Raw genomic sequence first — 24,164 nt, 5'->3', positions numbered from 1 at the left:
TTCTTCCAATCAGTTCAGTATAGGCATTTAATAGGCTAAATGGTGTAATACATCTACAGGACATACATTAGTCGAGTATTATGTACAGGTGGCATTTTACAAAATTAGAAAGAACTGAAATAGAGCAAAATTCAACAATGTCTTACTCCATAAAACTTCCTTTCTGCACTACATGAAATATTCTACAAGCTAGACTAGAAAAATATGACTGAATGTCTTTTTTTCTTTTTAGTTTCTACAAAGCTTTTAATCCAGAAAAAAATACAAAACAACTATTGAGTTTATTAGAGAGACAATGCTTGCACACAGACAAAGTAAGTGGACATTCATAGACCTGCAAGTTGAATAAATAGGGCTTGTTTGTATAAAACAATTTTCTCTCTATCTTGCTCTCCTGTTTTAGGGCCTCTGGCCCATGGTCAGAAAAATAAAAATGGGAGGAGGAGTTTGGCTTCGCACGGTTGTTAAACTGAGGCCACACAGCTTTAGGAGAAAGCTTTAGTTTGAAGCAACCATTTGCTTCAGGTAAAATACTTCAGGGGAGCAGGGCAAAAGAGGAGAAATGAAAGAGAGGAGTAATTAGGCTGGAAGAAGGAAATCTGGGATTTCTATACCAGCTGCAGCTTTACGTACAAGGATGAAAAAAAGTAGTGGTGCTAGCGTGGCGTTTTTTTCAGGGTGTATGTAGAATTTAGTTGTTTCTTTGGGAAACATATTTAGGGAAGTGCTATTGACCTCAGGTGGAAATAGGATAAGGGCCATCCAGAGCAGGAAGGGAGGGAGCGTCTGAAAGCAGATAGAGAGCACAGAAAATTGGGGGAAGTGTTTCAAACAACTGTTTTTCCTTTTATAAAGCAAAAAGCAAATTAAGTGATACATCTAACGTCATTCCTCACAGAGCTGGGCAGATGCAGATTGGAAGGAAATCACACAGCTAAAAATGTCGTCACTGCTGTTTTCTCCCCAGAGCTTTGTAAAACTTCTTGACAGTCGATGCAAAAGCAGCATTTAAAGAGCACCTCCCATCAGCCCAGCTGCCTCTCCAGCTCAGCTCTCCTCCTGCCACGGTGGGTCCAAGCTGGGGACCTCCCTCCCCTCACTGCTCGAGCACCAACACATAGCTCCAGCTTGTTCTTTCACTGGCTTTACCAGAAAAATGTCACCAGTGAAGGGGGTGACAGGGACAGCAGCCAGATTTAGGAGGTGCTCTTGAAACCTTCAGCTACTCTGGTGAAATTCGGTGCTCTGACCAGAATCCCACTTCATGAAGAAATTCTAACAGTGTAGGCAAGAAAGTCTACATCAAGAAGGCAAAACAGATTGTTATACAGATTGAGAGAGCAAAGTATAACTTAAGTATCACATTATACTGTACTACACTGCTTATAAAAAGGGTCCTAGATCCCAAACACCCCAAATAATGAGCTATAGTTTTGTACATAAATTAATGTTGCTTTGAAGTAAAATAGTCTCTTTCCTTTTTAATAAACATTCATTGCACAGAATTCTTTGTAAGTAAATATATTAAATTTGGTTGCTAAGAAGGTATAAACTTATTAATACATCTGGCCAGTAAATTTTATCGACCATCACACAATTAAAAGTTGTTGTTAGCGAAAATTATTACTGGAGAAAAGCAAGCACTTAGAAGTCGACTTAGGAGTTAATGCTGGAAAAAATCCTGTTATTTTGTTCCACCTACAGCAAGCAACTTCTTCTGGATGCAACATTAATTGGAAGTACAGACTCCATCCAGCCCTGCAGAGAGGGAGAAAGCCAGCTTTGCAGCTTACGGGACACTCGTCACTGACACAGCCAAACCCCTCTGAGTACAGGCAGCATCCACCCCACCAGCCCATCCAAGGAGTCGTGGTTTGGGCTGAGATTGGTGCTTCTTCTGGGACAGTGGGAGGGAGTCTCTGGGAGGTCCCTGGGCAGGAAGGGATTCACTCCTGTCAAAATGACCCCAAATTCCCAAGGAAAATCCACTGGAGGGCAGAGGTGTCCAGAGACAGCTTGTCCCACCATGAGCTCTGGGCTCCAGGAGGTGACACTGCAACCAAAGCTGCGGGGGCCGTGCTGCAGGTGAGGAGGGCACCCCTTGGCACATGTGTTCCTGCCAGCAGTGCCAACTTGGGCGGGAGGGAGGCAGGTGTCTGTCCTTCCACCATGGCTCTCCTGCACACCCCTCTTACTGCAGGTGGCTCAGTGGAGCCAGGCAAAACGGAGGACAGGTCTGGGATGTGCTGTGGAGCTCCTGCCACCTACCCCCTACCACCACCCAGCTCAGGGCAAGGGAGGAGCAGCTGTGCCTCTGCACCTACGTTACACACCAAACATACCAAAGAAGTAATGTCACAACAATCTCTATGAACAAGGTGGGACAAAGCCAGCCCTGGGGGAAGCAGGAGCCATCTCACTGGCTTTAGGGGAGAGAAATGCACCCCACACTATGGCTGGACCTGGCCTGCAGAGTGCACCAACAGCACGATCCAACCAACCAAGCCCAACACAGCCAGCCTCACTCCACAAACACCAGTGACCAGCTCATCGCTTCGTCAAGGTACAGCGAGAAAGCGCTTCCAAAAGGCATCAGCCTTGCTGAAAAGGCAGCTAAGGAAAGGCTGGTTCGTCCAAATATGCACAGGTTAGCCAAAGGGAGAGAACTGCTCTGGGCTGCCCCAGGGTGGCAGCCTGGAGGCAAACCTTGCCCTTGCGTCTCTATACAAAAGTTACAAAATCAACTGGTGACATTATATTACATCTATTGTCCATAATATCACAGTGCTAGTTTTAAATGGCTAAAAAAAGAAATTTTTAGATTTAAGACATTCCTCCTGTAGAAACGCAACCCCTTTGTCCTGCTGTTGATACCTGAAAGCAGCCTTTCTTGAAAAAGATAAAACCAATGAAATGCACTAATTGAAATTAGGAGCATCTTTTCCTTGACAGCTTTATATTTCCTAACACATCCCATTGTTTCCCAAGGGGAAATTAAACAAATAATATGAATCCCAGCCTGAAAATCAAAATGTTAGAAGAACAGTTCTAAAGCCCAGATGCTTCTTACCAGGTACTAACTAAATAAAACCCTTGCAGATTGAAATACAGATTACTTTGACATGTCTTCAAAGTGTGTTAGCTTTCCAACAACATTCACAATGAAGTTTCACTTCTGAGGCCATGGAGTTCCTACTCATTCTCTTCAGTTCTGCTTTCCAGAGTATCTGTACTGTCTTCCACTTCTTGAGCTGGGTGTGCTAAGGTATCTGCAAAGAAACAGTTCATCAGTATTTATTTCCCCATATAGGTGCAGTCCTTGATTCCCTGCTCCACCTGACAGTTCATCTGGTAGGGTGATCAGACCTGATGCAAGAAATCTTCTCTGCTTGCAAACCAGTAGTTAAACCTGGAGTAGGGAATTCTGAGTGCATCACAGTCTGACTTTACAGGGAACCTGAGACCTCAGGTCAGATATTACTGAGATGAGGTGATCCCTATGGACAGCCACTGTCATGGGAAGGGTACCTGGTCTCTGAAATCTGCTTAAACTGTCAGGCCTGAAGACATAATGAGTCTAAATCAAGGCACAAAACCAACATGGAAACCACAATATATAACCTGGAAGTCAGGAAACAGATTTGGCTCATATTTCTTCTTATATGATCAAACCCTTGGTTGTCACCACCCAGAAATGCCAACTGGAATAGCAGGTGATTTTACACTTCAAGACCATTTGTCATCACCCCTTTGAAGGGAAGGGGAGGTGCATCTTGCACCCTGTCCTGGCTGCTGTGTCTGGGTGTTTGGGTGGCAAATGCTGGTGCACTGAAATGGAAACTGGGTCACTCTATGAGAGAAAAGGACAGCTGAGATGAAATAAAGGAAATAAACAGACCAGTTTCCTACTGGAGCACTTCCTGTGCAAGCTACACTTAGACAAGGTCTTACCTTTAACTCTATTTACCCCACAGTGACACTGCTACTCGGGTACGTATTTGTGAGCTCCTGCTGCACTAACACACTCCTGAGACACCAGGATGCTCTGAAAACGTGCAGCTGTCAAAAACACTTCACTTCTAGGCTAGGAGACAGGGTGATATACAATACATGCTATTGACCAGGATTACTGTTCCCAAGAGTGAACTGCTAATGTGCAGTGCACTGGCTGCCTGTTGGCCATGCAAGTGGCTGATGTGGATGAAAACACCATTGCTCAAAAGCTACAAGGAAATTTTCAGTCCACAGGACTCCTCCAGTGCAGATGTTTTCTGGGCACCTTCAAGTGCCTACAGCTGTTCGGCTCACTGTTAACTTCAGTGCACAGTATGGTATGAAACAGCTATTTTCCTATGGAGAACAAGGATGAAAATTACTCATTCAGACCTTCCAGATCCATCTGCTGCTGCTGTTGCTGGACACAGACTCTTTGGTCACCATGAAGACCCTTGTCCTCTGCTGACTTGAGGTCTTCAGGAGGCCAGCGCAGCTCTCCGCTCTCCACCTCCCCAGACTCGGTCGGCTCCACCACAATCGAAGGCAGTCTTTTGGACAGCTTGGGGTACTTCTCACGTGAGTCTGGGAAGGCCTGGTGAGACATTTAGGGAATGTACATCAAAGCTTTGTGCAGGGATGTATATTCAGAGCAAGCAGAGTATGTCCTTTGTACATTTGACATGCATTCGCATGTCCATAAAAAAATCTTCTTCCAACTGGTGCAGAACAACAGCCCTGCACAGGGAGGATTTCAAAAGCAGCTGAACCCAGCTCCTTGCCAGCCAAGCATGGTGCAGAGGGGCTGTAGGTCTCAGCACACTCTCCCCTGCATGTGCTGTCCCTTCCTGAGCAAAGAACCCACTTTGCTTGCCAGTGTGTTGAGGAGATGATTGCCTTAACTTGTGTGATCTGACATGAGCAGTGAAAATGGAAACTTGGGAGACAAAATCTGTTATGCTGCCAAACACTCATGTTTCAGTTCTGGTGGGGTTTTGGGACACAGAAGTCATTGCTGTAAGGCTAAGCTAAATGGCTGCTGCAGCCCTTCTGGCTGCTGTCCTTTGTCTCTGATATGATATTCATGTTTTCTTGCAGTGACAGTTTATTAAGAAGCCACCATTATGCAGAGATACTTTCTGCAATGTGAAACACTGCATTTTATGATGCATTCATGCAAAACAGGTAGCCCCAGAGAACATCTTTACACAGAGGATGGTGCCAGCTATTTATTTTCATTTGTCACATTGAAGCTGCAGGTCAAACACTACACAGTGGTTAGAAATTGAAGCTGAACTAGGGCTTTTTAGTGAAGGATATTGTAATACGTAAAGTGCTTTCCTGTTTTCAACATAGCTGGATCATTTAAATCTCTCAGGGTACTTTGTTTTGAATAGTTTTATTTTGTGGTGTTTTTTTTTTTTTTTTTTTTTGGAGGAAAAATCATTCCAGCTCCTCCAGAACATTACCATAAGAAACTGTGTTGTTGCTTCACTGAAAGCTTTTCTCCTGGATTCTCCAACTTCCATACACCTGCATTAACAAGCTACAAATCTCTCCATGCTAGCTGTGTTTTATCTTTATTTTATTTCATCACATTTCATTTCTAACAATAAAATCAAGGTGCATGTGAGGGAGCTGAACCAGGACTTGAGAGCAAGAATGATCCCAGTTTAAGTTCAGATGCTGCCACAGGTTTGCTGTGTGCTGGTGGGAACCTCCCCACACATCTGCACCATGGTCACCACTGAATCAGGGTCTCTGCTTGCCCAAGCCCTGCTGGTTATGTGAGCCAGTCTGAGCACAGCTCCTGCTGTGAGCACGGGCAGAAATACACAGATACTCCCTAACCACCATAAAGGTGGGCACAACACCCAGGACATTGACAGGGGTCTGGGTGTCATAACTGAAAGTGTTTGCTCCGTGGCTTTTGAAACCTTCCTTCATCTCAGCAGCTGCACTCCCTAAGAGCTGAGGGTTCAGCTGTCCCACTTGGCTCAGAGCTGGTATGGGGAGGCAAGAGCTCGGGAAGGGCTCTGCATCTAGGAAGCAGCAGGCACATTTTTAACATTGCTGTCATGCCAATACCTGACTTCTCAAGATCGGAAAGGACAACAACCCTCATCCTCACACCCTTTCTCCCCATGGCAGTGTCACAGGGATTCCAATACATTTTGCAAATCTTACAAAGGTGAGAAAGACTGCATATTGTTGTTAGTGTTATGAGATACAATTAGGAAAAAATTTCTTTTGTGAGAAAGCCCCTTTAGTACAATTAGACCAAGTGAATCACCGAAGGCAAACCTTTCTGATGCCACTCTGAGCTGCACCCACAGTTTATAACTCATCCTGACCGAGCAATGCTGCTTATGCTGCCGATCAGAGAAGAGCCGCCCAATTTCCCATTACACAGACTTCCTGAGCTGCTCATAATTTGGAAAGACATTTCTATGGCAGCTGTCTCGACTGGGAGGAATTTTTAAGAAGTGGCTAATACAATCCTGCTACTTGGAAACCAAATATGAGACAAGGTCTCCTTGGGCAGGACAGGTCCACAGACCCCCTGAGCAGCAGTGCCCTCCTCTGCAGACCCACAGTGGAGCCCAGCTCCCTGAGCCTCACGGCTCAGCTGGCAGAAAATAGCCGTAAAATTGTGGGCAAATTGCTGCATTTTCTCCCATGGCTGCACAGGCAGGTGACAATGACCTCTTCCCTGGCTAGTGTGCAGCATGCTGGGGTGGCAGAGGGCTGCACAACAGCCACCCCATCCCCAAGCCTGCTGGCAACCCCTGGATGGGCAATGCAACGCAACAAAAATTCTGCTTTTTCATCTGCTTTCTGAAGTCCGAGGAAATGACACAGAGAGATCTAAAAATGTGCTGAGAGACGATTATTACAGCTGCAAGAAAATTTAGGAAAGGCACCTGTGTGGCCTCAGCTGTGACTGTTTTTGTTTGTGTCATTCTCATATGGTCTTTTCTCACACCAACCACATAATTTTTTTTTCCACAGAGCCCAGTATTTACCATGTCCCTCCAGGAATGAGTCAGGACTGGCAGGAAGCAGAGCTGCCTGTTGGGCCTTGCTGTGTTTTTCTGCAGAAGCTGGAGCGTGTGATGAGTGGGCAGGAGACTGCAGGAAGAGAAGGACCAGTCTCCTGGACAGAGTACTTGGAAGTTGCTGGAAGGAACCTAGTTTTCCCACTGAGTCACTGAGTTTGTGCTACATCTCATTTCTGTTTGACTTCTTTTTGCTTCAGGTGGCCATCACTAAAACGTGGATGGTAGCAGCTTCTCCCAGAGGGAAAGGTAAAGGACCTGGGGGAAGAACTCTGGAGCATATCATCAGAGACACCATAGAATAGCCCTAAATACACAGGTGGAGTTGGGGCTGGGACACAGTTTGGGCAGCATACACCAACACTGAAAACCCAGAACTCAGGGAAGAAGAAGAAAAAGAATATTGAAAATCTGCTCCTTGAGTGAACAGCATCCATCCTGTGCAGTCTCTGAGGCACAGGAAAGCCCATGGTATGCTCTCTAAATGCACAGTGCCTTTCATTACATGTACAAGTGATTCAAAAGGAATTTGCAAAATTTCTGTTCTGACTTCCCTGGCTTCCAAATGCTTGATTTTCACCTGCAACAGGCTGCTCCTAGGGTAGCTCTCTGAGTCTGCTTCCCATGTTATACACTGTGCTGAGAGGCAGCTCAGGTCCACCAGGACACATTAGGTGGCTTGTCCTTGGTAGTGACACAGAGCCATGAGCACAACCACAGAGTGCAAACTGCGATGTGGGGGCTGCCACAAGCGGGCCTTGGGACATCGTGATCCCTCCTGCTGGAATGAGCACCACGGGTGGGCTTTTGAGTGGGTGTGTGGAACTGCCTGGGGACAGAAAATGCTCTTGCACCTGCCAGCAAATGGCCCTGACCAGTGGTGCTGCTATGATGTCACAGCCATTTCTGTGAACTACTCAATCATTTCAAATGGTCTCTGTTCTAAATAGGGAACTCCCTCTGAGCCTAAGGAAACTCAGTTCATTTCAAGGGTGGCTGTATAAAAGCTTGGCACAGTACTGGCTGGAGGTCTTCATCACACAGTAGTTGCTCAGATCTGAACTCTTGGTGGCAAACAGCATCTGTGCAGGATCTGGGCACTGCTGTCACTGTGCCCTGCAGACCTGGCACCCCACAAAACACTTCAGCCAAACTCTTAACTTTTAATAACAAAACCCAAGTAGGATCAAACATGTATTTCAGGGGTTGCTCTTCTGGCAGCAGTGCTCTGCAATTCAGTATCTACCCTAAGGACAGTTATGGGTTGCATTAAATTGCTTTTGAGAAGCAACTCAGAACACTTCTCAGTTCTGCTGAAGTTACCTGGCTTGAAGGGCCTCCTTCTTCCTCAGGAGTCTGGCTGAGTGCGAATTCCTCCATCACCGGTTCTCGGGTGTTCATCACCTCTGTCATGCTGTGAATATTAAAACAGAATGGGACACCTCAGCTCTGAGCTTTGGCCCCACAGCTAATTTAACAAAAGATATTGGCTTTTCATATTGGTTAAAATAATTGTGTTACACTGTCCTTCCTAAACAGTCCGTGAAGTGTTTCCTTGGCCTCCAAGCCAACTGTTACTGCTGCACGTTGTGATGCTGAGCAGGGCATTGATCCCAGCTGCCCCTGGAACAGCAGAGAGGACCCCCACAGAGTCCCAGAGCCATCAGCTGGAAATTGGAGTCCTCCAGTGTTATCAGCAATCAGTTTATTACTGGTATATGAGCTCAGAAATTGCATCTGTTGACCAAAAAAAGTTACTGGTGAAAATATCAGCCTTGAATTAAATCCTTATTCTGATTCTTCGTAATGCCTTCAATATTTGCTCTTCCAGATGTCTCTTCCATTTAGTAATGAGCCAGCACTTCTTTTTAAGCTGTTAATTCCAGACACACCAGCTGTATTGGTGTCTAAGGACCAGATTTTCAGTAGTCTTTACTTGCCTGAGTGTTCGGGGAGGTGTTGAGTGGGACTTTCAAATGCATCAGGGACTGTTTGGCACCTAAATCTCATTTAAATCAGGGACTTGGGAACCTAAGCTGCTAATGTGCCCAGTAAGCATCACCCTGTGCCATTTGGCACCAGAGGCACTCCAGTGCTGGCCCTGGAGCTGGCCTGGTTCTGCCGGGCATTGCAGCACTCCAGAGCAGAGAGACGGAGCCGGCTGCAGCCCTTGCTGCGTAGCTCAGCCCAGCCCGCGGCCGGGCAGCTGCACGTCTCTGTGGCGTCGGGATTTTCCTCACATCTGCCATTTATAGATACAGCATTCCACTGAAAAATCTGAGGATGCCTGAAATCTCCAGAATACATAAGAGTGTAGCAGCAAACAGAGCCTGACCCACTCTGAGCTGAAGGGGCCATTTTAATGTTAATACATCAGCCCTGGAGAGATTTAGCACGGGGCTTTCACTCTCTTTTAGCTGGCATTCATCAGGTAGTGCAGTTAGTGGTTGCTGGAGCTTCCTGCAGCACGCAGAATGTAGGCATCATCCATTAGGCTGCCCTGCCACCTGCCACAGCAAACACTCCTTTAGGCACGACTAAATGGTGCCATTAATTCTGGCCCTGCTGCACACACAAAAGCCTTCTTTGTAAAGGCTGCACCTACTGAGAAATGCCAACTAAAACATCTTAAGGATAGCTTGTTTCAGGCTTATATTACCAATTACCCCACAGAACTAAATTTTACAGTATCTGCAATTACTACAAAACCCTTCACAATGACTTTAATTAGCTGTAGCATGGAGCAGCATGATAGTGCAGAGACTTTCACTCCCACTGCATCATATTGAAGAAAAAGCATGGCAGAACCGTGGGACACTTGAGCTCAGCTGTGGACCAGGAGCCAAGCCTGTAGGCATCTGTCAGCTTACAGAAAAGCCCTGAAGGGTCAGCCTTGGACCCAACCAACACTAAATTAATTCACACGCTTCCTGGTACGTACACAGAACAGGAGAGCAGAACCAGGCTCCGAAACCCAGCAAAAGGCTGAAGCAAAGCCCCAGTCTGAGGGGGGAATCCTCAGAGAGCCATGGCACAGTAGAAGAGGGACAGATTCTGCCTGCTAGGAAGAGTGTTCTGAGCTCCCAGACTATTACTGTCCCTGTCCTGGCTCCGTGGGGTCCCGCGTGCACCCACAGAAGCACGGGGGGGTTCAGTGTTACAGTCGGTACCAAAGAGTCGAGAAGGGCATTTGTGTGCGTTCTGGCAGGAGCATTTATTGCTGCTACACTGTCAAAGGCTGCAGAGGCAAATACCAACATGATCCCAAAGCTCACAGTTTTATCTGGGGGCGGGGCAAAGGCAGGACCAGGGAACAGGGACCATTGGGGAAGCTCTGGGGGAATGATGAGGGGCAGAGGCTGACAGCCAACCGGGGACTCCAAACTGGGATAGATTAACATAACAGAACACGCATCCTGGGAGAAGCCTTTCTGGACACTTTAACATAAAGTGGTTCTTGTGGTACTAGGGACTTGTCTTACTGAGCACTCTGTCCCTGGTAATGTATGTTCACCGGCCACCACACTGGACCTTGCTTGGACCTGTGCCACTCCCTAGGGACAGCAAAAACCACTTAATCAGTAACATACATAGATATTCTGGACGCATGCTTTTATTCCTGCAGCATCCAGCAGGCCATACCACTGGACACCTGTGGACAACAGCACTGAGGGAGAGGTGACCTGGAAATGGGAGACCCCTTCCAAGAGTGGGGACTGTGAGCCCTGCTCTGCCAGCTGCTCCTGCCACCTGAGACAGCACTTAAAAGAAAAGAGATGTGCCCCTGGACCAAAAGGAAAGTAGCACTCCCTCTGATCACTCCTGGTGCTCATTCCATTGCTGCCTTTTTTCCCCACTCTGGTCCCAGTCTTTTCCTTGTTCCCAGAGGGACCCTTTTCACCCCTCCTGCTGCCCCTCTGGGAATGACCACACTAGGCAATAGCAGGACCATGCTCTCCCAGCCCAACTCTTCGGGAAGAGTTGTTTTGCAGGACTTTCACACCCTGTGTTAGCCAGACCCAGCTGTGAGCCTGGAGGAGCACTGGGCCCACCACTCTGAGCATGTCCAAGATGAACATCTTTCTTTTGACATCCTTTTTGGGGTTCAGCGCCCTGTGACTGGATTGCAGGGAAAAGGAAATGAGAAAGTGTGCATCTAGATGGAAATAATCTTGGAGGCTTTGTGTGGGGCTGGTATTTATGAAGTCTTGGTCTTGGCAACCACAGATAAGCCATGCCCCACCGCTGTGTGTCCTGGGGGTGGGTCCCTGCTAGCGAGCAGCAGACTCCTGCAATCACTTATAGCTGGCTGGTTTATTTTAGCAGCTATTCAATACACAGCAAACACTTAAAATATTTCTCTGTCCTTGCTCCATGGGAAATTAGAGATATACGTCCACACATGCACTGTCAAACATGTCATATGAGCTCCAAGATGTAAAAGACCTCACGAAATTCTATTATTGAGCAATAATGGGCTCCGTGCTTCCCTAAGACCACATTATACCCTGCAGATTATTTGTAAATGACAAAGACAAATGGTTCGGGCTAGAAAAATGGTGACAGTCCTGCCAGTGTTACAGCAGATGCCTCAGTGAATCGGCTCCCAAGCTGTTGAAGCCCAGGCCATTTCAGAAAATCTGTGCAACTTAAGGCTTTGACTGAATAGGATGGCAGAAGTGATTGTACTTGATGTGTTTCAGAACAGAATGTGGGGCCATGCAATTGGCAAAATAATTAGACTTTAACTGGAATAGATTAATTATTCCCAGTCTCCACTTTGAAACAGTGAAGGAAAGCAGAAGAATCTACATGGGCTGTGAAAGCAGTGATGTTTCTAACAAGCTTAACTAGGTCTTTAACACAAAAAATAACTAGATGTAAAATAATTGAGAATGCCACTGCAAATCAGTTCACTGAAACTTCAAAATCACCTGTAGGACATCACTGAATTGTTTATAAAGCCATATAATCTGAATAATGGGCTTGGTGGTGCTGCTTAGGGCTTTTTAAACTGTGGTAAGATTTATGTGCAGGAGAATTTTTTACTTTTCAGCCAGTGTTGATGGAAAATATTAAGCCACTTTTAGTGTTGCTTTTATGATATATACTGACATACAATAGAAGAGTGGCTGATACAAACAATTTTAAGAACTACAGCTCTTTAATTCAGTCTTGCATTCATTTTATGTACGGTAGATGCTGGTATCACCAATGACATACAGTAGCCATAGTGATGCAAAACAAGGCAATAAATAGCATTTACAAACAAAGGATAAATTCTGTTCTGGTGGATGAGTCATCTACTCTGAACCTTAAAATTCTCGAGTCAGTGAATTAAGAGATACATTACTTCCCCTAGGTTTAATTAAGCACAAATGTAACAAGGCGGGGGGGGGAGGGAAGCAAAATGTGTTCTTGCATTTCTGTGAGAAAACTACATTTAGAGAAGATTATCTTAAATGCAGTGCTGAAGTGCTACAGTTGCAGGATCACACTATGCTGATCTTTTTCCAGAGGCATGGAGCAAAAGCTCAGATCACTTTCTGCTGCTCGTGATGGCACTAACAAGGTCAGTAACATACAGAGCAATATATAGCCTGACAAGTGCTAAACCACCTCCCATGAGAAAGGCCTCAGAAACAATGCACACATTTTTATTCTAGGTTTTGAACGAGGGCAAAACTGACCTGTGAAATTCATGGGAGAAAAACAGTATCTGAATGAAGACTAGCTTCAGGACTCAAAAATTTGCAGCACTTATGGAAAACATGCAGGTTGTGTGATGCAAGCAAGTATTTTCTTAAGGACAGGGGCACAAACACATTTTATGGGACAAGCTGAGCCATGTTTAGGATGAGCTGTTACCTGAAGCAAGGATCAGTCTGGGGGATTCTCAGACATGCACTGAACTGAGGCATGGTCCTGCTCTCACCTCCCCCGCCAGGACAGGCAGCAAAGGGGACACCGGGCCAGAGCATGAGGCTCTGTGGAGGATAAGCAGCAAGTACAGGGCAATGACAGAAGAGAGCACGTTACCTTCAATCACATCAACGGGTGTCACTTCCAAAAACTGTCCTTGCTGCAGGCGTCTGTGTCGCTGATGAAGTGTTGTGCAAACTCAGTCAAATCCTAGAAGTGCCTGGAAGAGACAATACAGCACAGTCAGAGCTCGTGACCAAAGGGACAACGCTGGCAGGCACTGGTGTCAGAGTTCTGCCGAAAGCTTGCTGCAGAAACTCCCACTGTGAGGGTCTGTATCATTTCCTGTGCAAGACTGGATTTGATCTCACTAAGGACCAAGCTCACAGAGCACCTTGTGAATTACTGAGGCAATTAATGTACCAAAGCCACCTAAAGCTCTCAGCTGAAACACCTCACAATCCGACTCTTTGTGATGAACCTTACTCCTTTGTGTGAATTACACAAAAACTGCTGAAACTGGGACACTCTGAAATCCTCCCATACAGAAATTGTATTGATAGTCGGAAAATTGGAAAATAAAAATGTATTCCTTTATTTGGCAGGATCAGTTTGTTTAGTGAGACACAGTTCTACTGATCCAAGATGCAAAGAAGACAACATGCCCTCAAGGAAGGATCCGTTAACACTGCATTACTGCATGGTTCTTTCAGAAGTCACAGGGGAAGTGATTTTTTGAAAGATCTACTCCAATTTGAAGGTAATACTTTGACTGGTATCAGGACAGGGAGCCTGCTGAGCAGAGGTGAGGATCCCACCATTTCAATGTGTGAATCACTGATTTCTGATGACTTCTCTGTCAGAAAGCCTTAGCTGATGAGCCTCAGGAGTTACAGTGCGTAAATTTAGTCAGTATCTAGGCCAGAGATGATTTTCTGAGGAATTTGTTTAGCCCTACAGCTTTCCAAATATATATTCATGCCAGCCACAGCTATTGCCTTGGATGGGAAAAAGGTGTTTTCAGTGAAGTGAATGGCACTAGTGTATATATTTTATATCCTCCAGCAGTTTGGAGTCCAGCCCAAATGATTAAACAAATCTACCTGCTCTGGAAGCCTTCCTACCAAGATTTATAACACTGGATTAACTGCACACTGATTTTATTCAAAAATAGTGACAGAGGAAAAACTGTGTATTGCATTCTGGAGTTTCTTCTCATGCCATAGGCCACACTTATTGAAAATTAGGGAAGCAGGAAATCACTTCTCCATCCCCAGGATTCAATTCAGAAGGTTTAATTCTTGTCTGGCAATTTTCCTTCCTAACCAATGACCAAACCAACTTCAGAGAGGCTAATGTTTTGTCCCTTAAAAATTCATGACTAGACTCAATGCTTGTCTCTTATAAAAACAAGGGAGCATCTGATACCATGCGATCCAATGCTCTGGGAAGAAGATTTTTATCCCACTACCCATTACAAAGCTAATGTTATTAAACCTATGAAAATTCAGCTCGAACTTGTCTACCTTCAATGTCTCCTTCAGAAAAGACTGGATGTAATAAGAACAATTATTACACTGAGTCACCTGTCAATGAGAGACAAAAGGGTGTAAGAGATAAGGAACCAGGCACCACATGGTCACTGGCTGGAATCCAAGCCAGGCCACTTTCTATTTAGAGTTTTCTTCAGATGACTGGTTACTGGTATACAAGGATCCAAGCAGTACTGAACTAATTAAACCCACATCCATTGCTTTCCAGTCTCAGCAAAGGACTTCTGGATGTAACTGACCCAAGCCCAATCCCCACTGTGGTGTTTTGGGCAACTCTGTCCTATGGTGCATGCAGTGTTGGACAGGGGATGTCAGCCCCTGGTGCTCGGCTACTTGAAACCTGTAATAAAAAATGAAAATCACTTCAGGACTGCAGCATGGAAAACGTCCCTTCTCTCAGTACCACAGCCACATTTAAAACCAGAAAAACTTCTTTCCAGTCAGGACTGTTGTAGAGTTCAGTGTTTCCAGTGTACAGAACTACCACAATGCATTTACTCTCTGAAGAGAAAATACTCACTTTACCTACCAATAGATGTGATTACCTTCTTTGGCTGACCACAGAGGAAACATAAACTAAACTCCTTCCTTCTGTGATACTGCTTAATCTTTTAAAAATAAGGCACAGCTACTGAGACCACGCAAAGAGCTTTTACTGCTCTGAAACTGCAATGGAAACCATCTGGAAATCACCCAAGTAAAGCCTTTCTCTGGGTATCTCTTCTTGTCCCTTTTTATTTTTACCCACCTTTGCTGCTTTCCAGCCTGAAGCCCATTTGCTCAATGCACCCTCTTCCAGCCCACCCATTTTCTGCTGCCAAAATGATTTTCCCTCCTTTGCCTCAGCTTGATAACCAGCTTCTTCTCTGGCTTCAGCAGCACCAACACAGCTGTACTGTCATGAAAAGGAGTCAAGTCAAGTCCCAAGTCTCAGAGACCAGTGGTACTGCCTGGCCAACCCTCATCCGGGCTTGCAGAGCCTGGCTACAGATCCTAGCAAAGAACATTTAATTTAGGGAGTACTCCAATGAATTGGTCATGTCTTCCCTCTTCAGGAGCCATAGCATCAAGCAAGGGAATCCTAAGGTTTTGTAAGTTTTCACCAGTGAGACCAAGGAATGCTTCAGTGGTGGCCCCTTTGCCCAGACCAAGGGCCCTCAGCTCACACAAGGGGATGAACTTCCACCTGTGCTGGTGGCATGGGTCACAAGCCCAGGCACTGAAAGGTGCTTTCTGGGCTTCTCTCCCACTTTGGAAAGCATCTGGAACACACTGCATATTTGGAGCTTCTCCAGCCTGTCCCAGTGGGGTGGTCTCACCACCCATGGGAGAACTAGCACTGGAGCAGAAGCGGGATATTGGGCAGCAGCTCTGGTCAGCTGGGGTGTATGGGAAGCCCAGCCTGGCTGTCTTTCCTGAGTCTGCTCTCCATGTGGGGAGGGGACTCCACAGGCACAGCTGCAGAGGCCTCTCCTTGGGATAAATCCACTGTGAATTGCAAAGTACATGTTTTTAAAGCAAGTGTGCTTTATCAGGCAAAACAAAAATAGGAACTGGCCATTGGTTTCAATCCTAGCAGCCCACAGATCATCCTCTTGATAAAGGAGCATGTTTCAGAGGCTCCAAGTCCCAAGCTCTTCCCCAGCAGGCAGCAGCACCTCCAAAATCTGGGAACTTCTATTTAGAGATTCCTCCTACTCTGAAAACATCACCCTTTCTCCCTGAGCTGCCCCAGTGCTGGAGACAACTGGGTAGCAAAGTGAGACCTGACCTCAGGATGCCAGGGCTGCTGCTACATTAGCAGGGGCTGCAGGACACCCTCTTCCCTTCCCAGGCTTTCCAAAGTAATCATTTCCCACTGAGCACTCATGGAAATACTATGATAACAGCCTAACAATACCACATTGAAGGTGCACCTTCTAACAAAGTGTAGATAGGAGGCAGAAACCGGCCTTGAACCACTGCTACACTTGCAATTCTATCATTCTTCCGGCACAGCAGAAACAGAAGCCCTCCCTGCCTCATTTCAGTGGGACAATCCCAAGGGCTTTTCCAGCCCTGTGGTTAGATTGTGCTGGATAGATGCCCCCCACGCGGCCCTGCTGGCCCAGCCTCGTGCGCAGGAGCGCCGCAGGGAGAGCTCGGGGTGCTGCCCGTGCAATCGCAGCTCACACGCGGCTCCCACCGATTCAGACACCGCCACAAACAATCCGGGAGCTCAGCCTTGGGCACCCGGGCCCCACCTCAGCCCCTGGATAAATGCAAACTTTTCTTCATTCAAGGAGTTGAGTCTTTGTGTGTGCTACAAAAAGAAACCCCTGCTATTGATTACAAGGAAAATTGGGACAGGGTGTGAATAAGAATGGCATTAGGTGGGAGAAGCAATGGTCAGCTGCTTGCATTTTGCAGAGTGGAAAATTTCAGTGGGTCACAGGAAACCCTGCTCAGCAAGTCCCAATAAACAAACAGGTCAAAGGAGGTTTTTCCACCCTGAAGAAGAAAGGGTGCCTTATTCGGGCCACTCTGCTGCAGCAGAGCAGGCTGTCAGTTCAGCCAGGGTGGAGGAGCGGGCAATCTACAGCAGAGCTACAGTTGTGGTGGTGGATGAAGCCATGAAGGGGCTGCTCACACAGTAGAAGAAGGTGCATATGCCTGCAAGAAATGTCAGCTGGCCTTTTCCATGGCCAGGTGCTTCTGTGGATCCAACTCTTCTGTGTCTCAGTCTTCTGTTAGTCCTAGGAGGATGGAACTATGGTTGAGAACCACACAGGTGGCCTGGGCCACCCACAGGCAGGACTGCGCCCAGTACTCTGCTGAAGGTGGGGAATAACTTCAGCATCTTGGCACAACCCAAAACAAGCACTTACCTCAGTGACACCCCACAGCCTCCAGTTTCCCTGACTGCTACTCAGCTCAGCTTTTGCACAATGCAGGTAGGAACTTGGACAGGGTCTTTGTTTTCCCTAGTTGCACGTTTGTAATGGATGCCCTTTATGAAGCATTGTGGATTCCATGGGACTAGAAAATGTAAATCACCGCATGGACCACAGAAGATAAATGTATGAACTCCTTTTTAAACCTCCCACTTCTTTTTGGATGCAAATCTCTTTCCTAAGCAACTGAGAAAAGTGCGATATGTGTCAGAGTCTGGAGATTAGAGATCTGTTCTGTTCCCTCGTTTCAGAAGCTCCGGTCTTCGGCCACCCACGCAGTACTTGAGTTCTGCTCTCGACGGGCCAAAGCTGCCTTCCTCTCCTCGGCAGCGTGTGCTCCACAGAAGATGTCGATCTCTCTCTCAGGAAGCAGCAAGATGAAACGACTCTCCAAGTGGAGGAGCTGAGGCATTTCAGCATGAGACACAGCACGTAGTTTGGGAGAGCGAAAAGGGGTAGGAGGCTGCTATTTCCAGACCGTGCTGCCTCTCACCGCTAACTTTGTGGTGAGCTGCAGTTTTTACTGTTCCTGCTCCAAAGAAGCTACTGGGGTAAATATCACCCTGGGGAATTTCTCAGACGCTCATCTGTGGACTCCCAACACTACAAAACACAGGCTTGCAAAGGGCCGGTGCTGGCAGATGTCTCTAACTCAGCCTCCTCGACTCCTGGTGTTGCACAATGAGCCACTAGGGAGCCACTGTTCTTACAACCCCAGATCCTGGAGAACCGTGCCTACATGTAAACCTCAACTTCCAGTTTGCTGTAGTTGTACAAGTTCCTACTGGCCCTCTTGGCAAAAAGGAGCTAAAAACTAGATTCATAAATGGTCAGAGAAGAAGTAAAAAGAACTAAAATGTGCCTGTGGTTAACTACCACAATTTTTAAAGCAATCTCATGATTTGGGGGTAATTCAACTCAAAGCTTTCTCAAATGATATTTGCAATGCTACTTCCTATGGTGCTTCCTTGGTGGAGTCTTCCTTTTGCTTTTTCTTTTCTCCTGGGTGCTTTAAAGCAGCTCATTTTTTCAGCTCTTTGATCTCAGCACTAAACTACCTGAGCTTCCTCACGGAAGATGCCACAAGGGATAGGTACAGCAGGAGAGGAGGGGGGGGCAGCCAGACAGGATGCTTGGAGATAGGGAAGGGGAGCAGACAGCCAGGAAGCATGTGTAGAGCAGTGGAGGGAGGAAGAAGTAGAGCAGATGGGAAGAATGACTAAGCCAGCTCCTCTGAATGCTGGTAGACCTCGATATCATGGAAATCTCCACAGAGCACTCATGGAACCATTTGCCAGGAGAAAGTTTGGATTTATTTTAAACATCAGAATCGACAACTAATTGATGTGAGAGGAACTCATTACGGAAAACACCCCATCAAAATTAGTGATAAGCCTCAACAAGCTGTTAAATGTTTTAGAGGTATCTCTTCTGGTATATGCTGTGCAAATACTGTCTCATCTGAGAGCTTGCTTTTGGGATCAGAAACACCTGTGCTGAGCAGAGTAATTCTGCATAGGCTTTAATTTCCCTTAACAACCTTATGAAGCCGGCACCTTACAAATAACTATATTGCTCCTTTTAACTCAGAGCAACCCTTACTAAAGGCTTTTAGAAAGAAATGGTTTTGTTTCTGGGATCTTCTCTGGAAGACGATGATTCTCTCATGCCTAGTATTTCACGCCACAACTGTGGCTCACCTTGCAGCACCCGTGGGAATCAGCAACAGATTAAAATTGGCTTCCTGTGCTTCTTTCTACTATTCCCTAGGTATTTTTGGATAGTCCTGAATTCAAACCACAGTCCCACAAGTAGGGGAGTGGGGAAAAAACATCTTAGAGCATCAACATAGAGTACATGATTCTCAGATGGAAATGTCATGGGAAATGGGTTGCAAAACGTTTGATGTCTTTCTGGCACCATGAAAGAATACTCTGGATAGTCTATAACTCATTTCTAGGTAACAGAGTAGAGTAAGAGATTATGTGCAGTCAGATAGAACAGTATTTACTTAAAAGACGTATTAGTTATTTCCTTGTAACTTTGGGGAAATTAGAATACAATGCTATCAGTATTGTAATATGATACAATATTCAGCTTTTAGCAGAGAATTTAGTAAGGCAAATGAAGCAAAAGTGCAGTAAAAGTGAAGTAAAAGATTTTTTAAAACCAAGCAAACAAGAACCCTCCTAAGAGACTCCTAAGAGAACAAAGACAATGAAGTGGCTATTAATATTCCTTCTTGGCAATTAACAGCACAACCACAGGTGTCACGATATCACAACCTAACACCAGAGATGCAGCTGGTTTTCTCCAGGAATTAAAACTCTGTCACCTCAACTGAATTTCCAAGCATGGGAAGGTGCCCTAGCCCAAGATGGAGGATACGAGAACACTGTCTCCTACTACAGCAGGAATGGAGAAGATGCAGGGTAAGGAAAACACAGCTAGAAATTAAGAAATCACTTAAAAAAAAAAAACAAAAAAACCCAAAAAAACGAAAATTCAGTGTGCTTTTTTTTAAATGAGTCATTAACACTGAAAGCAGATATGCATTAACAAGGCTGTGAGTCTTCCTGCCAACCAATTAACATTCACCTTCTGGATCTAGAGGTCTACTAAGTATTTGCACAGAGGCAGTCTACATGTGTGCATGTCAGAGACTGGACTCAGCTGAAAATTCAGGTTACATCTTATACAAGCTGCAATGGTCTCAACGGAGGAGCTGGACTTGGGACTATTTTCTCCTAATCCTATGGCGACATGGGCACTACAGGGTAAAACCCTGTGGGATCAGTCAATGCACGCTGATGAGAGAAGGGGATTGTCCTGCTGGACCACAGCTTCTTCCAGCACTGGTATCTGCTCTGCAGGGGACTGGTAATGCTCTCTCCAAACCATGAAGGAGAGGTGGCCCCAGACCACGAGGACTTGCAATCAAAAAGGGACAAAGACTGAGATGAGATTTTAAGGACCTGTTGGTATCAATCAGTCTACTTCAGTCTAGCTGGATATTATTGGTTGGCAGCTTTCCTGGGGTTTGCAATAAAGCCTTCCCTCGAAGACTGAAAATTCAGAAACTTGATTATTTTACAGAATTTTCCAGAGAATGTGCATATTTGACAAGCAAATGGAAGGGCTGTTGCTGAGGCAGGTACTGGTCCCCTTGAAGTCCTGGCAGAGCACTTCCTGCCTTGAACGACATAGGATCAAGGCAGGAAGGTTCTCTGACCAACCTCTCCAAAACAGGACGTTAAATGGGCTCAAACACAGGGGCATAACTTCAGAAATGAGAGAGAAGGAGCAATTTCAGCCTGTGACACTCTGGGGCTGGTACCTGATCTACGCAAAAGCCTGTTGCTTAATACAAAGAGATCATTGTGAGAAGGGAAGGAAAGTAGTAACTATATTTGTATATTATTTCTTCTACTAAAGTAATGTACCAAAGACGTTGGAGGAAATTCCACCTGATTGACAAATTGTCAGGCTAGAATGGGAAAGCGACAAAAGTGGGTCAAGTCATCCCCTGTTTGCTTGTTTTCTCTTTGTAATCATAATGTTGACTCTGAAAACATGTTTTTTAAATGGCGTATTAATTATTGAAATCCTGAGCTGTGAGCTGGATTCTTTTCTGGGCAAAAAAATTGTTGCTCATTAAAACTAAGAGAAGGAAAACACTGGCTTGAGCCTGGTTGTGCGTAGGCAGAATTTCCCTGCTTCGCCTTCCTTTACAGGCTACTCATAAGGAGGCATTGTGCCGTGAGCCAGGCAGGCTACAGGGCAGGTGTGAACACCAGCTCTGGATCCTTCTGTAAGATGGGAACCTATAGCCAGGAGGGCTTCCATTGCTGTACTGACTGTACAACTGCAGTAATGATCTCAGTCAGGAAAAGACTAATGGAAACAAATTTCCTTCTGTGTATTGCTTATTGTGGCTGGAGGGGTTAATGCTACATCCAGGCTAACCCAACTCCCCTCCATGACTGTAGCCATATTCAGAGATGCACAAACACAGCTCTGTCCCAGATGAAAAGAAAATTTTTGTGGTATGTTCGTTTGGCAGATGGAAAATACTCACACCCCTTGCTCAGAGTGAAACATAGTCCTCATTTACAGAGCAAAGTAGGTTCTTTCATTCTGTAAAAGAAATCGTATGTGTGGCATTTGCTACCTGATGGGAGACGCAGCATTTCAGTGTTCAGTTCAGCTCGGCTGCAAGCAAAAGCATCATTGTCTTAAACTTGTGCTTTGTTAGTCGCTTTCTCGCCTCAAAAGTTGTCTTGGAAAAAAAAAAATTGTATAAACGAATAGCTGAGGCGATCACAGCCCACAAACCAACAACTCCCTCAGCGCTGTACTCATTCATCAGGATTCCTTCACACAGCCCTTTCGGCTGCCGAACGAGTTGGGTGGTGTTTTTTTAAACAAAAACCCTTTTTCTCGGTGAATTCTCCTCAACATCCCTTACTCGAACAAACAACCATGTGGATAAACAAGCGGCGGCGGCAGAGGCGCGCGTTCTGCCTCTCCCTCTTCCCCCGTTACTCCGCAGCCGGCCGTGGGACTGGAGCGCTTCTCCCCGCTCCGCGCTCCCCGCTGCCGACCCGACCCGACCCGCCCCGCACGGCCCCGCAGCGCCCGACCCGCGGCACCGCGCTCGGGGACCTCCCGTGCCCCGCGCACACCCGACCCGACCCGACCCGCACCGAACCGGCCCGCACTGACCCGACCCGACCCGATCCGCACTGACCCGCACCGCACTGACCCGACCCGACTCGATCCGCACTGACCCGCACCGCACTGACCCGACCCGACCCGACCCGCACGGCGCTGACCCGACCCGATCCGCACTGACCCGCACCGCACTGACCCGACCCTCCGCCCCTGCGCCCAGCTCCGGCCGCCGGCTCCGCCGCAGGCGCGCTGCCCGGGCCCCGGGGAGCTGCTCCCGGCCGCCGCGGGGCTGCGAGCGGGGCACTCACAGGTGGCAGCTCTCCCCCTCTCCGCACCCCGCCCCGCCACCCGCACCCCCCGAGCCCGGCGGAGACCCCACGGCCCGGCTCACCGGCGGGGCAGGCGAGGCGAGGCGAGGCGGCAGCCGCCCGCCGCCCATGCACGGCGGCAGAGGGGAGCCGGCAGCTCCGTCAGCGCGTCCGCATCCTCCCGGGCCGGGCGCTGGCACCGCCGCCGCGGCACCTCCCCGCCCGCAGACCGGCCCCGCCGCCGCCAGCGCGGGGAAACCACTCCCCCGGCAGCGCCGGCGGGGCGGCGCACAGACACGGCCCGGCCCGGCCCGGCCCGGCACGGCACGGCCGCCCCGCGGGGAGGGGGCACTTTCCGTGAACACGTGTGGGACCGCACGCCCTCAGCCAGCCCCGACCCCCGCATTGTGCCGGTGTCACACAGCGCACCAGGCGCGGGACGAAGATCCCGGAGGGGTCACTCTCCCGGAGCAGTTCCCCCTCTCCCCGTGCTTTGCTCATGGGTGTCCTGAGCCCGCCCTGCAGCAGTCCTTGCTGAGAAAACGTCGAATGCGAGAGGGACAAACTTTTTGGGGTTCTTTTTGGAGGTTTTTTTTTTTTGCGGGGGGCGGGTGCTCCACACCGGGGCGAGTTTCTCGGCTGCATCCCCAGCCCGCGGCAGGGACACGCTCTGCCGTGCGCAGTATCGCACCAGCGTGTCCCGAGGGGCTGCAGAGCTGCGGCTGGCAGGCAGTCTGTGCCAGGGCTGTGATAAGGGGCTCCCCTCTGCCAGGGGCCCACTGGAGAGAGGCTGTCAGGAGGCAGCTACAGCTCTGCATGTACCGGTGGTGCTGGTGATGGAGGCAGAAAACACACACAGTGGCAAAAGTCACACTGCTGGCAGCAGCCTGGGGAGCAGTGGTGGAGAAATGTGGATGTACAAAGGAGCATGGTCCTCCCCACTGCTGAGCATCCCCCCGGGAAGCAGCTCAAACTCGGGTGCTAAGGGATGCGAGGGGGGCCCAGACCTCCCTCCCTCTGCACATCCAGCAATGGGAGCTGTGGCTTCAGCCTGCAGACCTGCAGCCCTTGGGGTCCACTCTTTGCCAGGCTCAAAGGAGGGACACGCACCATGGCTGCTGGAACAGGCCTTTCCTTTAGAGCCTTTCCTGAGAGTGGTACTTCCAGCACAAGCATACAAGAGCACGATGGAGCAGCAGGAACATTGAAAGTGAGATGGGTGTCAACCAGGGGAGACTCTTCCAGCATTTGTTTTGTGTGACGTCCTGTAAAACGAATGCCAGCATGCATGGACGGCACAGGGTGCATGGAACATCCAGGGGAGACACAGCTGCAGGTGAAGAGGAAGCAATGTGTAACCTCTGCTTCAGTCTCCTCTGCTCCATCTAACATTCAGTTGTCAGGAAATAAGGAGCTCGGCCTCCATTTCAGGGGTGATTCATGCTTGGCTGGTGGGGGTGAAAATGTCAGCTGCTGCTGATTTAAGGGAAGAGACTGCCTGTTTCCGTGGGTAATGGTGGAAGGTAATTCAATTAGGGCGGTGGGACAGTGCTGGCACAGCTGCAGTCAGCTCTTCATGCACCCAGGATAGTGGATGAGAGGGATCTGTGCCCATGCCCAGTAAGCCCATTTGGGAGTGAAAGCAGCTCCTTCTAAAGGATATATATAGATATATGTACACTCTACACAGTGAGTGTGTCTACTGGGATTTTTCCAGTGCTG

General features: G+C 47.6%; 1 protein-coding gene across 2 annotated transcripts; it reads right to left on the bottom strand.

Annotated features, from left to right (window-relative positions):
* Window positions 1-22,692, bottom strand: LBHD2 (LBH domain containing 2). Of its 2 annotated transcripts, XM_069018338.1 has the most exons (6): window positions 22,526-22,692; window positions 21,632-21,739; window positions 13,092-13,194; window positions 8,376-8,466; window positions 4,387-4,588; window positions 1-3,269 (listed from the first exon to the last, which is right to left on the bottom strand). In XM_069018338.1, the coding sequence occupies exons 4-6, from the start codon at window positions 8,463-8,465 to the stop codon at window positions 3,193-3,195; spliced, it is 369 nt and encodes a 122-aa protein (XP_068874439.1). In that variant the 5' UTR covers window position 8,466; window positions 13,092-13,194; window positions 21,632-21,739; window positions 22,526-22,692; the 3' UTR covers window positions 1-3,192. The 2 variants fall into 2 exon arrangements, with proteins under 2 accessions (XP_068874439.1, XP_068874438.1); XM_069018337.1 differs by lacking the exon at window positions 21,632-21,739.
* Window positions 22,693-24,164: the final 1,472 nt, after the last annotated feature.

Source organism: Aphelocoma coerulescens, chromosome 5 (assembly GCF_041296385.1).
Source record: "Aphelocoma coerulescens isolate FSJ_1873_10779 chromosome 5, UR_Acoe_1.0, whole genome shotgun sequence".
Lineage (NCBI taxonomy): Eukaryota > Metazoa > Chordata > Aves > Passeriformes > Corvidae > Aphelocoma > Aphelocoma coerulescens.
Note: the sequence above shows the minus strand (reverse complement) of the source record. Positions and strands in the feature narration are given on the sequence as shown.